The following is a 16,430-nucleotide window of genomic DNA, read 5'->3' as shown; positions in this document are numbered from 1 at the left end:
CGTTCATTGCAGTCATAGGTCTCCCTTTCTCTTGGGTGGCCGGGCCCCCTCGCCTCATGGGTCCACCGACTGGTCCGCCTGCTGCTTGCGCCCTTTTCCACCACTTCTGCCGTCCTTTCGACCCCTCGAGCTCCCATTTGCTGGTATTCTGGTTGTATTCTTTTCTCGTTTGAGGTTGAATTGCTTTTGACTTTTCGGGCAACATTCTAAAAGTGCCTATTTGGGTCTGGTCTGGAGGAGAATCACCTGATGTGCGTCCACTCAATACATCACCATCACTGGAAGTCCCAACAAGGTTATGTTCTGTTGTTAGTATGGACTTCATCCCATATTACATTACATTAAACACTGAGACCACCTTAGTGATTCTGCACAAATGCATTGGTCCACACCCCTGATGTTAGAAGGTAAACAAAGGGAAAAATAAATGCTTGAAGTCTAATAATCCTCATTTGAAGTGGCCCAGAAAAGTTTGCATTTCACTACAGATCATAAAAAGTGCTGTAGTTAGATGATTCCTTGACACAAAAGATTTGCAGGCCTTTTTGTCTATGGCCACTAATTTTCAGACTTTGTTTTTGTCTTTGGCTGTTCTCCCCCCTGTAAAGAGGAGCACCTTTAGAAATATTGCAGGCCATAAAACAGCAAGCAAAGTTTGTTGGTGAACTCCTACCCTGTAGTTTGAGAAACAAATGTTATATATTCGTTGCCTTGCATTGTTGCCATCTGCATTTTTGCAACCATGTGACTGCTGGATTATGGGTTTACAATTTCTGTTACTAAACAGTGTTTAAATATAGTCATTATTTTCCCCAGAGGTTTGTACATCATTGATAATAATGGTATCCTACGTCAGATCATGATCAATGATCTTCCTGTTGGGCGTTCAGTGGATGAAGTCATGAGGCTGGTTCAAGCATTCCAATTTACAGATGAACATGGTGAAGGTAAAAAGACATCTTTGACATTCATACTGTTAATGTGTACATTAGAAATATTTGATAATACAGTATTTGGATAATTTCAAGGTGTACATTTATGTATAATGCTTCATTTCTGCAGTGTTGTCAGAATAACAAAGCAGCATGGTGCAATTCCAATTAGGGAAGCCACCAACCCCTAATGAATCTCTGACGGGGATGTAAAGATTTTAAATGACTGGAAATCAATGCCATCATTTCGCTATAATTGATACCCTCAGATCACCTTTGCTGTGGAAGATCCTGTAGACCTGTGCTGTTGCTCATAAATGTGGTTTTGAGTGGTAATCTGATTTGGAGTATGGTAATGATGCCCAGGAATTACAATGGTCTGCACTTTATCTGGCAAGCCGGGTGCACATACTGCTGGCCCCAAGGTTGCCCCACGTTACAATTGGGTCCATAGTGGCTGCCCTATAGGAACTTTAAGACAATAAGACATAGGATCAGAATTCTATTGGCCATGCTAAAATTGCCCGTAGTGTCCTAATAAAAGTAAGGTTAAGGGGGGGTTGTTGGGTTACGGGTATAGGGTGGATACGTGGGTTTGAGTAGGGTGATCATGGCTCGGCACAACATTGAGGGCCGAAGGGCCTGTTCTGTGCTGTACTGTTCTATGTTCTATGTTAATTCGGCCATTCGGCTCATCAAATCTGCTCTGCTATTCAATCACGGCTGATGGGTTTCTTTTTTTTCAAATAAATACCCAATTTATTTTTCCAATAAAGGGGCAATTTAGCGTGTCCAATCCACCTACCCTGCACATCTTTGGGTTGTGGGGCGAAACCCACACAAACATGGTGAGAATGTGAAAACTCCACACGGACAGTGACCCAGAGCCGGGATCGAACCTGGGACCTCGGCGCCGTGAGGCAGCAGGGCTAACCCACTGCGCCACCGTGCTGCCCGGCTGATGTGTTTCTCTTATTAATCAGGAACCTATCTATCTCTCTCTTAAAGACAGTGATTTGGCCTCCACAGCTTTCTAGAACATAGAACATACAGTGCAGAAGGAGGCCCAACGTGTCTGCACCAACCCACTTAAGTCCTCATTTCCACCCTATCCCCGTAACCCAATAACCCCTCCTAACCTTTTTGGTTACTAAGGGCAATTTATCATAGCCAATCCACCTAACCTGCAAGTCTTTGGACTGTGGGAGGAAACTGGAGCACCCGGAGGAAAACCACACAGACACGGGAAGAATGTGCAGGCTCCGCACAGACAGTGACCCAGCAGGGAATCGAACCTGGGACCCTGGTGCTGTTAAGCCACAGTGTTATCCACTTGTGCTACCATGCGGTCCCTGTGGCAAAGAGTTCCACAAATTCACCACCCTCTGGCTGTAGAAATTCCTCCTCATCTCAGTTTTAAAGGATCATCCCTTTAGTCTGAGGCTGTGCCCTCAGGTTCTAGTTTTTCCTACTAGTCCTCTCCACGTCCACTCTTTCTAGGCGTCTCAGTATCCTGTAAGTTTCAATAAGAACCCCCCTCATCCTTCAAAAGTGCAATGAGTACAGACCCAGAGTCCTCAACCGCTCCCCATATGACAAGATCTTCATTCCAGATATCATTCTTGTGAACCTCCTCTGGACTCAGGACATTCTGAAGGGTGAGCGTGATGAAGCAGAGGTCATGGTACATGTTCATACCAATGACATAGGTAGGAAGAGGGATGAGGTCTTGCATCAAGAATTCAGGGATTTAGGGAATAGACTAAACAGCTGGATCTCTTGGGTTGTCATCTCTGGATTACTTCTAGTGCTATGTGCTAGTGAGTACGGAAATAGGAGAATAGCACAGGTGAATGCGTGGCTTAAGAGTTGGTGCAAGAGGGAAGGTTTTAGATTCCTGGACCGTTGGGATTGTTTTTGGGGAAGGTGGGACCTGTACAAGCGGGACGGTCTACATTTAAACCAGAGCAGGACTAACATCCATGCTGGCAGGTTTGCTACTGCTGTTGGGAAAAGTTTAAACTAGTTTGGCAGGGGGAGGGGGACACAGACTAATAGCAGAATAGGGACACAGTATAACATAGAAAATAATCAGGTCAAAGGGAATACAGTGGTAATAAGTTTCAAGGGAGTAAGACAAGGCTGGATGGCCTCTACTTTAATGCCAGGAGTATTACAGGTAAAACGGGTGGGTTAAGGGCGATGATTGACATGTGTAATAAGATATAATAAGTATCACAGACATGGTTGAGTGAGGGACAGGATTGACAGCTCAACAGCCCAGGATATAGAATCTTCAGGCAAGACAGAGGAGGGGTAAAAGAGTAAGAGGCATTGCATTATTAGTTGAGGAGGCAGTTATTGTAGTAAGAAGAGATGATATCTTGTAGGGGGTATCAAATGAAGCTTTGTGGGTAGAGCTTAGGAATAAGTAAGAGACAGCTAGGTGTTTATTATAGACCCCCAGATAGCCAGCAGGAAATCGAGGAACAAATACGAGTCCAATTTGTGGAGGAGTGTAAAAATAATAAGAGGGTAATTATATTAAGTGCTTTCAACTTTCCCAAAATTAATTGGGACAGCCATCATGTTAAGGGCTTAGATGGAGTAGAGTTCTTAAAATGTATACAGGAGAACTTTTTAGCTCAATATGTAGAAGATCCAGCCAGGGATGGTGCAGTGCCGGACCTAATTCTGGGGAATGAAGGAGGACAGATGGTTGACATGTTGGTGGGGGAGCATTTTAGTGATAGAAACCACAACATGGTTCAATTTTAATTTGTTATGGAAAAAGAAATAGACAAACTGCAAAAAAAGGTTTTGGATTGGGCGAGAGTAGATTTTAACAAAATAAGGCAGGATCTAGCCACGGTAGACTGGAAAGAGTTACTTTTGGGGAAATGTACAGAAGACCCTCCCCATTTCAAAGATGAAATGGGGAGGGTACAGGCCCAATATGTTCCCTCTAGGGTAATAGGAAGATGTAACAAACCCAGAGAACCATGGATGACCAGAGACATTCAGGATACGCTGAGAAGGAAAAGAAAGGCTTTTAACAACTATAAGGGGAGCAAGTTGGCAGAGGCATTAGTGGAGTACAGAAAGTGCAGGATGGAGCTTAAGAAATGAATTAGGAGAGCAAAGAACGGATATGAGAAAGCTCTGGCTGGTAAAAGTAGGGAAAAATCACAAGATATTCTGTAAGCATATCAATGGGAAGAGGGTTAACCAGGAAAGAGTTGGGCCCATTAAGGACCAGTGGGGAAATCTGTGGGTGGAGCCAGAGAACATTGGTAGGGTGTTGAACGAATATTTCACATCTGTCTTCACCCAAGAGAATGAGGAAGTAATTATTGAACTCAGGGAGAGAGATTGTGAGGTTCTTGAGCAAATTGTCATAGTGAGTGACAAGGTATTGGAGGTATTGGCGAGCTTAAAAGTGGACACATCTCCAGAATTGTGTCCCAGGCTGCTGTGGAAGGCGAGGGAGAAGATTGCCGGGGCTCTTACCCAAATGTTTAATTCCTCTCTGGCTACGGGGGATGTGCCAGAGGACTGGAGAACAGCTAATGTGGTCCCACTATTTAAGAAAGATTGTAGACACGAGCCAGGGAACGACAGACCAGTGAGTCTCATGTCAGTGGTTGGGAAACTACTGGAGAAGATTCTGTAGGAGAGAATCTATCTCCACTTGGAGAGGGAAGGTTTGATCAGGAATAGTCAGCGTGGCTTTGTCAGAGGGACGTCATGCCTAACAAATTTGATTCAATTTTTTGAGCATGTAACCGTGTGTAGATGAGGGTAGTGCAGTTGATGTAGTTTACATGGATTTCAGCAAAGCCTTTGACAAGGTCCCACATGGGAGACTTATCAAGGAGGCAAATGCACATGGGATACAGGGTGATTTGATAAGGTGGTAGGAGACAGAGGGTGATGATAGACGGCTGCTTTAGTGTCTGGAAGCCAGTGACCAGTGGCGAAGCACAGGGATCCGTGCTGGGCCCCCTATTGTTTGTCATTTATATAAATGACATAGATGACTATGTGGAGGGTAGGATCAGTAAGTTTGCGGATGACACAAAGATTGACCGGGTGGTTAACAAGGAGGTTTACTGTCTTGAGTTACAGGAAGATATAGACGGAATGGTCAAATGAGCGGATAAGTGGCAAATGGAATTAACCCTGAAAAGTGTGAGGTGATACACTTTGAAAGGAGTAATTTGACAAGGAAGTATACTATGAAAGATCTGACACTGGGAAGTTCTGAAGAACAAAGGTACCTTGGCGTGTTTGTCCATAGATCTCTGAAGACAGAAAGGCAAGTTAATAGGGTGGTGAAAAAGGCATATGGGACATTTGCTTTTATCAGTTTTATCAATCAGGGCTTAGATTATAAAAGCAGGGAGGTCATGATGGAGCAGTATAGAACTTTGGTGAGGCCACAGCTGGAGTACTGTGTGCAATTCTGGTCGCCACATTATAGGAAGGATTTAATTGCACTAGAGGGGGTGCAGAGAAGATTAACCGGAAAATTTGCCTGGGACGGAACATTTAAGTTATAAAGAGAGGTTGGATAGGTTTGGATTGTTTTCTCTGGAGCAGAGAAGACTGAGGGGGACCTGATTGAGGTGTACAAGGTTATGAGGCGCATGAACAGGGTGGATAGTGAACAGCTGTTCCCCTTAGTTGACGGGTCAGTTACAAGGGGACACAAGTTCAAAGTGAGGGGTGGAAGGTTCAGGGGGTTTTGAGGAAAAAACATTTTTACTCAGAGTGTTGACAGTCTGGAATGCACTGCGAGGGAGGGTGGTAGAGGCTTCATATCCTTTAAAAAGGTATGCCCCACATCCTTTAGAAAGTACCTGGATGAGTACTTGGCACGCCGTAACATTCAAGGCTATGGGCCAAGTGCGGTCAAGTGGGATTAGGTGGGCAAGTCAGGGCATTTCATGCGTCGGTGCAGACTCGATGGGCCAAAGGGCCTCTTCTGCACTGTAGTATTCTGTGATTCTGTGGACCCTTTCCAAGGCTAGAACATCCTTCCTTAGGTACGGGGATCAAAACTGCTCACAATACTCCAAATGGGGTCTGACCAGAGCTGTATATAGCTTCGGAAGTATATCCCTGCTCTTGTATTCTCGCCTCCTCGACATAAATGTGAACATTACATTTGCCTTCCTAACTGCCGACTGAACCTGCCGAATGTTAACCTTAAGAGAATCTTGAACTTGGGCTCCTAAGTCTATTTGTGCTTCTTTTTGTGTTCTGTGGTCCCACCATTGATAATGATACACACAGAACATATAGGTATTTATTGGAACGATGATTTATTGTCAAACAGGTGGAAAGGTAGCTAACAGAATAATGTGCAGACAAAGTTACTCGACAATCTCGGGAACTACTCTAAGTGCGACTGTCCTGTTGTACGTCCTGCTACCAACTGACGGGTCATTCCAGTCACGTGATGGAAGTCTGACGCCACCCTCTGGCCAGAGGTCATACTGATTGTTACATGTACTGATGTGCAATTTTATACATTTATACAACTATATACATTTCCGTGTGCACGCATATCACCACACTTCTGATTTCCTAAGTCTTTTCCCATTTAGAAAATAGTCTATGCCTCCATTTTTCCTACCAAAGTGCATAATCTCACACTTTTCCACATTATATTCCATCTGTCACTTCTTTGCCCACTTTCCTAGCATGTCCAAGTACTTCAGCCCTCCTGTTGCCTCAATACTATCTGTCCCTTTGCATATCTTTATATCATCTGCAAACTTAGCAACAGTTCCATCTTCCAGACTGTTAATGTAAATTGTGAAAAGTTGTCCCAACACCGACCCCTGGGGCACACCACTAGTCACTGGCTGCCATCCTGAAAAAGACCCCTTTATCTCTGTCTTCTGCCAGTCAGCCAATCCTCTATCCATGCCAGTATCTTACCTTTAACATCATGGGCTCTTCACTTATTTAACAGCCTTCTAATAGGCACCTTGTCAAAGGACTTCTGAAAACCTGAATAGATCACATCACTGGTTCTCCTTTGTCCAACTTCCTTGTTACCTCCCGATTTGTCAGACATGAGTTCCCCTATATAGCATTCCGTTTTCTAATAATCCTTTGTGTAATAATATTTCTTCTAACTTCTTCCTTTCAACTTTAACAATAATCCTTAATCAATACTGCATTGGTTTCTGATTTATTTACCAAATGGAAACAATTTTCATCCTCTAAAAACCTTTTTTCATAAATGTGAGTTGGTTGCAGTTATAATTGGCTGAGACTGCATCCTGGAATGGTAACAATCCAATAAAGGATGAATGTTGTTGATGCTTAAAATCATTTAAAAGTACTGAAGAGGTGCCTGGAGGAATAGTGTACCTCGTTCCTGTGCATTTACTTGTTGCTGCTCTGTACCTCACCAATCATTTGCTAGAACAGTGGGTGATGGAGTTCATGTTGAGATTCCAGAATGGTTTCAATGAAAACAGGTAATTAGCATCAGTGATATCTCAAACGCTTTCAAATCTAGGGCCTAGATTCACAAAAAAAAATCCTTTCATTGAGGTGAGTTCTTTCACTAATAACTTTCCTTTTGTTGTAAATAACATGTCTTGCATAATAGGGTAAAATGTTCTGCCCCGGTTCTCCATAATGCTTTTTTCCCTATTGTAGTCAACTATGTGACAATCGATTGCATTAGGAAACTGACCATTTTAAATTTATTGTTGCCCCCCCCCCCATAATCCATCTTTCCATTCACATCTATCTACCACTACCACTCTCAGACTGAGGCATGCTGGAAGACAGGATATACAGTTTGTTTCCATCATTTTCATGTGGTCATAATGCACACTCTCAACTTTTTTAGTGGAATTCCTGATGGACTTCCTATTTTATGCTTCCTTCCAACCGCTATGTGCATTCCCCAGATTATACTGATTTCCCAGGGGTATGGTGCAGGACATTTTGGGCTCATATTTCCTTTGCCTTTGGCTCCTTATTATGGACATCCAGTTAACAGCTGTCAGCTACTCATTTATTTTTTCATTAAAATTAGTGAAGACAGTAATTTAAGCCCCTAGAAGTTTACCATCAATCCTTTTTAATCTGTGTTTCTTTAGTATGTACGCCTTGGGATATGAACTGGCTATACGCAATCACAATAATGAATGCTAGTATTTAATTTCTGAAGCATACAATTTTCACAATGTGTTTCCTTTATGTGCCTTAAGTGCAAAAGCAGGATTGTTACCCTGTAACACCTGGGAAAGTCAATTTCATCCCAAATAAATATAAGGCAAAGCACTTTAATCGTGATCAGCAATTGCTTTGTTTTTATATAAAACAGACTGCACCACTTGTACCATACACACTTTTCAAGGCAACTGTTTATTTCAAGCAAATGGCAAGAATCCATTTACCATTGAAGTTAATTACAAAGGCATTGCTAATAACACATTAAACATGACAGATATTTCAGGGAATGGGGGATTATAAGGGAGGCAGTGGTGTAGTGGTATTGCCACTGAACTAGTCATCCAGAGACTGAAGGCAACATCTGGGGGACTAGGGTTCAAATCCCACCACAGCAGATGGTGAAATTTAAATTCAATAATAATCTGGAATTAAAAGTCTAATGATGATTATGTTGATTGTTGTAAAAACTGATCTGATTCACTAATGTCCTTTAGGGAAGGAAATCTGTCTTTTCTGGTCTGGCCTACATGTGACTCCCAAGACTCTAGACCCACAGCAATCTGGTTGACTCTCAAATGCCCTATGAAGTGGAGAGCAGTTAGAGACGGGCAATAAATGTTGGTCCAACCAGTGATGCCCACATCCCGTAAATTACTTTTTTAAGAAGTGGTTATCACTGTTGTGATATTGGATTATGTGCCTTTTCTGTGGTCTATTTCATTTGCCATTTTAAATTCTTTTGAATTGACTAGCTCAAAGTACTACACTACATTCACAATTATATGACATCTCACAACTTACTGTCCATTGAATCTCCTTAATAACCACTATAAAATGTGGGGAATATATTGATACAATGAATTAATATTAGTACATAATTTTTCATAATGCAACACAATTGGACTTTCTCATTTCAGGGTCGATTACATACTTAGCATAGTTATGCTCTTTCAATAGTGTGCATAATGGATTTGATTATAACATTTCCCATCTCTCCCCCCCAACACCCATGCTGGGCACCCATGGCTTGATCACGTACGCACAGAAAATGCCAGCTTGGCACCTTGACATTGCCAGCCTGGCACCCTGACAGTGCTCATGCCAGCTGGCCGTACCCCCTGGGCACATTGGTAGTGCCAGACTGGCATCCAGGTGGCACTGCAAAGGTGCCAGGCTAGCACTGCCAGGGCACCAACCTACTCAAAGGGCATGCAGCTGGGGACCTCCGATCCCCTAGGAGATCCCCATGAGTGCCGTTCCATTTGCTGAACGGTGCTCGCCCGAGTTCATCTATTGTTGGCGGGATTTACATCACAAAGTCTCGCGAGATCTGCCGACAGGGGGAAAGCCGTGGATTGGATTAGTGGGCGGGCCTTGTCCGCATAATTGGGGATCCACTGGACGTAATATGAGAAAAATCCCAGGCAACGTTTCAGGGCCTTGGAGCAGTGGGGGTGGGGAAACTCCATGAGGGGGCGCAATGTGTTCAGGGTCCGGGGCCTATGACTCCATCGTGCACTACGTAGCTAAGGATGGCTAGACGATCGGTGCTGAATATGCATTTCTCCTTGTTATAGGTCAGGTTAAGGAGATTGGTGGTATGGAGGAATTTGCGGAGGTTAGTGTCGTGGTCCTGCTGGTCGTGGCCGCAGATGGTGACATTGTCGAGGTACGGAAACGTGGCCCGCAGACCGTACCGGTCAACCATTCGGTCCATCTCCCGTTGGAAGACCGAGACCCCTTTTGTGACACCGAAGGGAACCCTTAGGAAGTGGTAGAGCCGCCCATCTGCTTCGAATGCAGTGTACTTGCGGTCGTCCGGGCGAATGGGGAGCTGGTGGTAGGCGGATTTTGAGGTCCACCATGGAAAAGACCTTGTATTGTGCAATCTGATTGACCAAATCAGATATGCGGGGGAGAGGGTAGGAGTCGAGCTGCGTATACCTGTTGATGGTCTGACTGTAATCGATGACCATCCTGTGCTTCTCCCCGGTCTTTACGACCACTACTTGAGCTCTCCAGGGGCTGTTGCTAGCCTCGATAATACCTTCCTTCAGTAACCGCTAGACTTCCGACCTGATGAAGGTCAGGTCCTGGTCACTGTACCGTCTGCTCCTGGTGGCGACGGGTTTGCAATTGGGGGTAAGGTTTGCAAACAGGAAAGGTGGGCCGACCTTGAGGGTCGTGAGGCTGCAGACAGTGAGAGGGGGTATAGGGGCCGCCGAATTTAAAGGTTAAGCTCTGGAGGTTACATTGGAAGTCCAATCCCAGGAGTGTGGCAGCGCAGAGGTGAGGTGAGGCGGTAGAGTCGGAAATTCTTAAACTCTATTCCCTGGACTGTGAGGTTAGCTATGCAGTAAACCCAGATCTCTACAGAGTGAGACACGGAGGGCAGGGAGATTTCTGGTTTAACTGGGGTGTATAGTGAGTGGAGCAGTGCCTTACCCTATTGGGGTGTATAAAGCTCTCTGTGCTCCCGGAGTTGATTAGACAGGAAGTCTTGTGTACGTTGATGAGTACGTTGTCGTAGCGGTCGAAAGAGTTCGGGGGCCGGGACTGGTCCGACTGTCACCGAGGCGGATCGTGGCAGAAGCTGATCGATCAGCCTCGGGCGGTGTGCGGTCATCCGAATCGGGTCTTGAGAATCTAGCCAAGATGGCTGCGCCCATGGGTCGCACATGGCCGGGGGTTGGGCAAGATGGCAGCGCCCATGAATCGCACGTGGTCTCTGGGGACAAGATGGCGGCACCCAGGGTCTGCACGTGGCTCGCGGGATCGAAGATGGCGGCGCCCACGGGTCCGCACGTGGCCTGCGAGGAGGGGAATGGCGGCAGTCCCGGTTTGCCTGCGGAGACAGCGGCGACCGCTCGGACCTGGCATACCATCACGAAATACCCCTTCTTCCCACAGCCCTTGCAAGTTGCGGATCGGGCCAGGCAGCGTTGCCGGGGGTGCTTGCTGCCCACAAAATAACTTGGGTGGGGGCCCCCCGGGGTTGCCTGGCAGCCGCCGCGGCACAAGCTTGTGGGGGGTTGGGGGAGCTTCGGAATCGGCTGGCATGAGGGTGGGTCCACGCTGCCCATGGGGCGACAGCCCGCCAGGTCGGGGATGTACGCTCGGGTGTTTGCGGGACGGCTACCGTCTAAGGAGCTTGCGACGTGCCCGTGCCTCCTTGAGACTCAGCGTCTCCTTTTACAGCATCCGCTGGCGGATCTGCGAGGACAGCATACCGGCAACGAAGGTGGTCCTGGATTAGGGTTCGGGTGCGGTCGTTGGCTGAAACTGCAGACAGTCCACAGTTCCTCCTACCGAGTAGTACTAGCAGGCGCGCGGCGAATTCCGTCTAGCGCATTCCCCCGGAATTTGTCGTCTGAAGATGTCGGGCGTAGACCTGATTTACTGGACGAATGTAGTATCCTTTCAACAGTGTCATCGCGGCCTCAAAACCGTCCGCGTCCTCGATGAGTTTGAGTGGAGAACTTGCAGTTTCTGGTCCTCCGTGGGTGTAGGCGTGGCCGTCCTGATGTATCCGTTGAAACACGCCAGCCAGTGCAAAGGTCGTCGCTGAGTTTGCCGCGTGGGAGCTAAGTTGTAGACACTCTGGCTTGATGCAGAGCTCCACTCTTCAAATCTAGTTCAATAAAGTGATGCACGATCAATAACTCCCGAAGCGAGATTGTAGGACAATTGAAGGCTTTATTGAACTAGATGTTTCCCCCAGCAGCGCAGGTACAGAATGCAGCAGCTAGGGAAATACAGACTCTTATACTCTGCCTTTCTAGGCGGAACCAGCAGGCAGGCTTCACAAATGATCTTACAGTATCAGGTACCTCCAACACCAATGATCTTACAGCATCACGTACCTCCAACCTAGTACTGTAATACCCCTAATACCGACTACCACAAAGTTTAAACTTCCACCTGCAAGCGCACCAGGGAAAGTTTAAAGCTTCCCCTGCAAGCGCTAGTATTACAGGGCAAGTTTAAACTCCAATTGATGATTTTACCCTACCCTGACGGCTGCCACGATTCCTACAACAGTGGGATCGGATGGTCAGAACCATGTGGACTTGGCTGTTTGCCCTATACATATGCTGGTCTTGACTTCCGGTGGAGACCATGGATGTGAGTGACTGCACATTTGGTGGCGGCTCTCGATCATGGTGTTTTTTTCAGACCTTTCCCCCAGTTAACGGGGTGGACTATGAGGTGGAATTAACGTGCAGGCGATGGTGAGGGGAAAGATTGACCCTCGGGCGTATGGAGCTGAGAGCCAGAACTCGCCTCGATAAAGAAGGAAATCAGTTGGAATTGGTGCGGTGCTGCATACGCACGTGGAGATGGCGGAGGGGCAGGGAGCGGCTCTGTCGGCTCACGTGGTCGATTAACAGCTGGTGAACTTCTTGAACGGGAAGTTCACACAGCAACAGTAGGAGAGTTTGGAGGACCTGGCCTGGGAAGTGGACTCGATCAAGGCGGTGGTCGACCACGGTGAAAGGAAGCTGGTGGCCAGGGTCAGTCGATCCATGGAGGTGGTGGGGGGAACACGTGGAGCAGTTTGTCTTGATAGCAGCGGAGATGGTGCTGATGCCGTGAACCGCAGAGGCGGCTTCAGGAGAAGGTCGAAGACCTAGAAGAAACCAGTCACGCAGGCAAATATAAGTATCATGGGTCTGCTGGAGGGGATGTGAAGGAGCCGATGCGGCGCATATGTGGGAGGATGCTGGAGAAAGCTGCCTGGAAAGGGTGATTTTGCATGACCGTGGAGGTGGATTGAGTGCACAGGGGGTGCTAATGAGGAAAGCACCAGGGGAACGGGACGCCGAGGCGGCTGGTGGTCGGTTGCACTGGTCCTGGACAAGGAGCAAATTATGAGGTGGGCCAGGCAGGACGACGCGCTGCACCTGGGAGGGCAGTGAAATCCGAGTGTACCAGGACCTTGGGTGCAGAGTGTGTCCAAGAACAAGCTTTAACAAGGTCAAGGCAGCCCTCTACAAGAAGGGGCTGAAGTTCTGGGCTACTGTGCCCGGCAATGTCTATGGGTGACCTATGAATGGCAGTTGGATTTGTACTTTCGGGTTTGGTGGAGGAAGCAGTAGATTTTGTTGAGGACAATGGACTGGCAGGAGAAGGTGGACTTGAACTTTGGTGGAGATGCTGTGATGTTGCTGTTAACTATGTTTGGGGCCATTTCGGCTTCAGGCTTGTTTTTGTTCTTTGTTAAGGGATGGGGGGTTGGTCTCTTTATTTAGGCTTGGGGAGGGTTTGTTTTGGGTTTGTTTGCTAATGTTCAGCAGGGGGGAGGGTGAATCAGTGGGGAGAATGATGCTAGGCCACCACGGGTGGGGCTGCCAGGCTAGCTTGGCGGATTAGTCACAGAAGCGAAATGGGGGGGGAGTAGAAGGTCAGTGGGGGGATGGGGGCAGGGGCTGTTGCTGGGGATTTGGGGAGGGTAGATCCGTGGAGATTTGGGACTCCCATGTGCACAAGGTGGACTCCTGAATAGATTTTTTCGTGTTGGATAAGATGTTGTTTGGGGTGGTAGATGTTGAGTATTCAACAACAGTGGTGTGAATCATGCCCCACACTGGGTGGATTTACGAATGAGCAAGAGGGGGAGGGGGGGGGGGGGGGGGGGGGGAGACAGCGCCCGCAATGGAGGATGGATGTGGGAGTGCTAGCAGAGGAGGAGGTGTGTGAGCAGGCAAGGAAGGCCATCAAGGGGTATGTTGAGATTATTGACATGGGGTAGGTTTCGGCAGATACCGATTGGGAGGCACTGAAAGCAGTGGTCAGGGGGAATTTATTGCGATTCTAGCACACAGGGAGAAGGCAGAGAGGGTGGAGATAGAAAGGTTAGCAGAGGAAATCCTGCAGGTGGATAGGAGATATGCAGAGGCCCCTGAGGAAGGGCTGTTAAAGGAACGGCGGAGGCTGCAAATGAAATTTGGGTTGTTATCCACGGGTAGGACCATAGGGCAGTTGCAAAGGGTGAGAGGGGCGGTGTATGAGTATGGGAGAAATCAAGCAGGATGTTAGCGTACCAGCTGAGAAAGCAGGAGGCGGCGAGAGAGATTGGGAAAGTGAAGGACACATGTGGGAATAGGGTTCTGGATCTGGTGGAGGTTAATGGGGTGTTTAGGGAGTTTTACAGCAAATTATGCGAGTCGGAACCCCCAGCCGGGGAAGAGGGGCTGAGGCGGTTTCTGGGAGGGTTGGAGTTCCCGAAGGTTGATGAGGAGCTGGAGGGGCTGGGGGCCCCAATTGGGCTTGTAGAAGTAGTAGAAGGGCTGGAGGTGATGCAATAAGGCAAGCCCCGGACTGGAAGTTCTCAGGGGTGGGTCCGCTGTTGGTAAGGGCCTTCAATGAAGCAAAGGAGTTGGGAGTGCTCCCCCCGATGTGGCACAGGCGTCGATCTCCCTAATTTTAAAACAGGATAAGTACCCGGAAAACTGTGTGTTGTACAGACCGATCTCCCTGCTAAATGTGGATGCCAAACTATTGGCAAAGATCCTGGCCACGAGGATCAAGGACTGCGTGCCAGGGGTAATAGGGGAGGACCAGACGGGGTTCGTTAAGGGGCAGCATTTGCCAACCAACATTAGGAGGTTGCTTAATGTGATTATGATGCCTCCAGAGGGGCGCGAGGTTGAGGTGGTGGTAGCCATGGATGCAGAGAAGGCCTTTGATCGGGTGGAGTGGGAATACCTATGGGAGGTCCTGGGGCGATTTGGGTTTGGGCAGTGATATGTGGGCAGGAGAAGAGATTGGGGGAGATGCCGTTATAGGTGTTGGAGGGAGCTTTCGATATTTAGGTATCGAGGTGGCGTGGGAGTGGGAGAAGCTGCATAAACTGAATTTGGGGTGGCTGGTAGAACAGATGAGGTGGGATGTTCGGAGGTGGGATGCGCTCCCGTTGTCATTGGCGAGGCAGGGACAGGCAGTTAAAGTGACGGTCCTCCCGAGGTTTTTGTTTGTTTTACAGAGCCTCCCAATTTTTAGCCCCAAGACGTTCTTCAAAAAGGTGGATGCAGAGATCTCGGGATTTGTTTGGGCGGGTAAAACCCCGCGGTGAAAAAGATGCGGCTGGGGGCGTTGGGAGTGGGGGCTGGCCCTCCCGAATTTCATTAACTACTACTGGGCGGTGAATATTGCAATGGTCAAGTAGTGGGTAATGGGTGCAGGTGGACGTGGCATCATGTAAGGACATAGGTTGGGGGCATTGTTAATGGCACCATTGCCGTTCTCGCCGGCTCGGTACTCCACAAGCCCGGTAGTAGTGGCTGTCCTGAGGGTATGGGGATAGTGGAGGCAGCACATGGGTTTAGAGGGGGGTCGGTGTTGGCATCGATAGATGATAACCACCAGTTCGCTCCGGGGGGGGGGATGGGGGTTTCGGAGGTGGCAGCGGGCAGAGATCGAGGGATTTGAGAATCTCTTTATTGAAGAGGGTTTCCTGAGTGTGAAGGAGCTGGAAGAAGAGTTTGAGTTGCCAGGTGGGAATGGATTCTGGTATCTACAGGTGAGGGATTTTGTGCGAAGGCAGGTTTCGACTTCCCACACATGCTGCCCCAGGGCTACAGAATAAGGTGATGTCGAGAACAGGAGTAGGAGAGAAGGTCTCAGATCTGTATGGAGCTGATGGAGTGGGAGGGAGTCCTGATAGAAGAGGTGAAGAGAAAGTGGGAAGAAAAGTTGGGTGGGGAGTTGGAGCCGGCTTATGGGAGGAGGCCCTAAGGCGAGTCAATGCATCATTGTGCGCCAGGCTCAGCCTGATACAGTTTAAGGCGGTCCACAGGGCACACATGAGTGTAGCCAGGATGAGCAGGTTCTTTGAAGAGGTGGCGGATAGTTGTGGGCGCTGTGCCCGGGGTCCTGCGAACCATGTCCCTATGTTTTGGGATTGTCTGAGGCTGAGGAATTTCTGGCAGGGGTTATTGTGGGATCTCTGTGTCTATTCGTATACCTGTAATGCCGTACCAGATACCAAATAACAGAAATTCAAGACTGGCTTCTTGGGTTAAAAGAAATTTGCAACTTTTAATTTGTCAGCTAGTAGTGTCTTCTGGTAAGCTTCAATTTTCAAGTACAAAATTTAGGATGTTCTGACTAGCCCTGCAGCACGCTAATCAGAATGATTGTCTTTCGCAAATACAGATTATTGAATTCAAAATACAATAATAGCTCGTGGTAATTTCTTCAAATCAAGAGACACAGTACAAAACGACTGCGCAGTTTAAAATAGAATAAAATAGTGGTTTTGCAAAGCAGGCAGATAGAATAGGTTTCAGA

At 47.6% G+C, this 16,430-nt stretch overlaps 1 protein-coding gene across 2 annotated transcripts in view; it reads left to right on the top strand.

Moving 5' to 3' along the window:
* The window catches only part of LOC119964540 (peroxiredoxin-1-like), a 132,733-nt gene that overhangs the window by 99,014 nt on the left and 17,289 nt on the right, over positions 1 to 16,430 (top strand). For both annotated transcript variants that reach the window (XM_038794170.1, XM_038794171.1), the window contains exon 5: positions 817 to 947. In XM_038794170.1, coding sequence (XP_038650098.1) covers positions 817 to 947 — 131 coding nt within the window. The remainder of the gene's footprint in view (positions 1 to 816; positions 948 to 16,430) is intronic.

The sequence above is a fragment of the Scyliorhinus canicula genome, chromosome 4 (genome assembly GCF_902713615.1).
Source record: "Scyliorhinus canicula chromosome 4, sScyCan1.1, whole genome shotgun sequence".
Lineage (NCBI taxonomy): Eukaryota > Metazoa > Chordata > Chondrichthyes > Carcharhiniformes > Scyliorhinidae > Scyliorhinus > Scyliorhinus canicula.
This window is presented reverse-complemented; position numbering and strand designations above follow the sequence as displayed.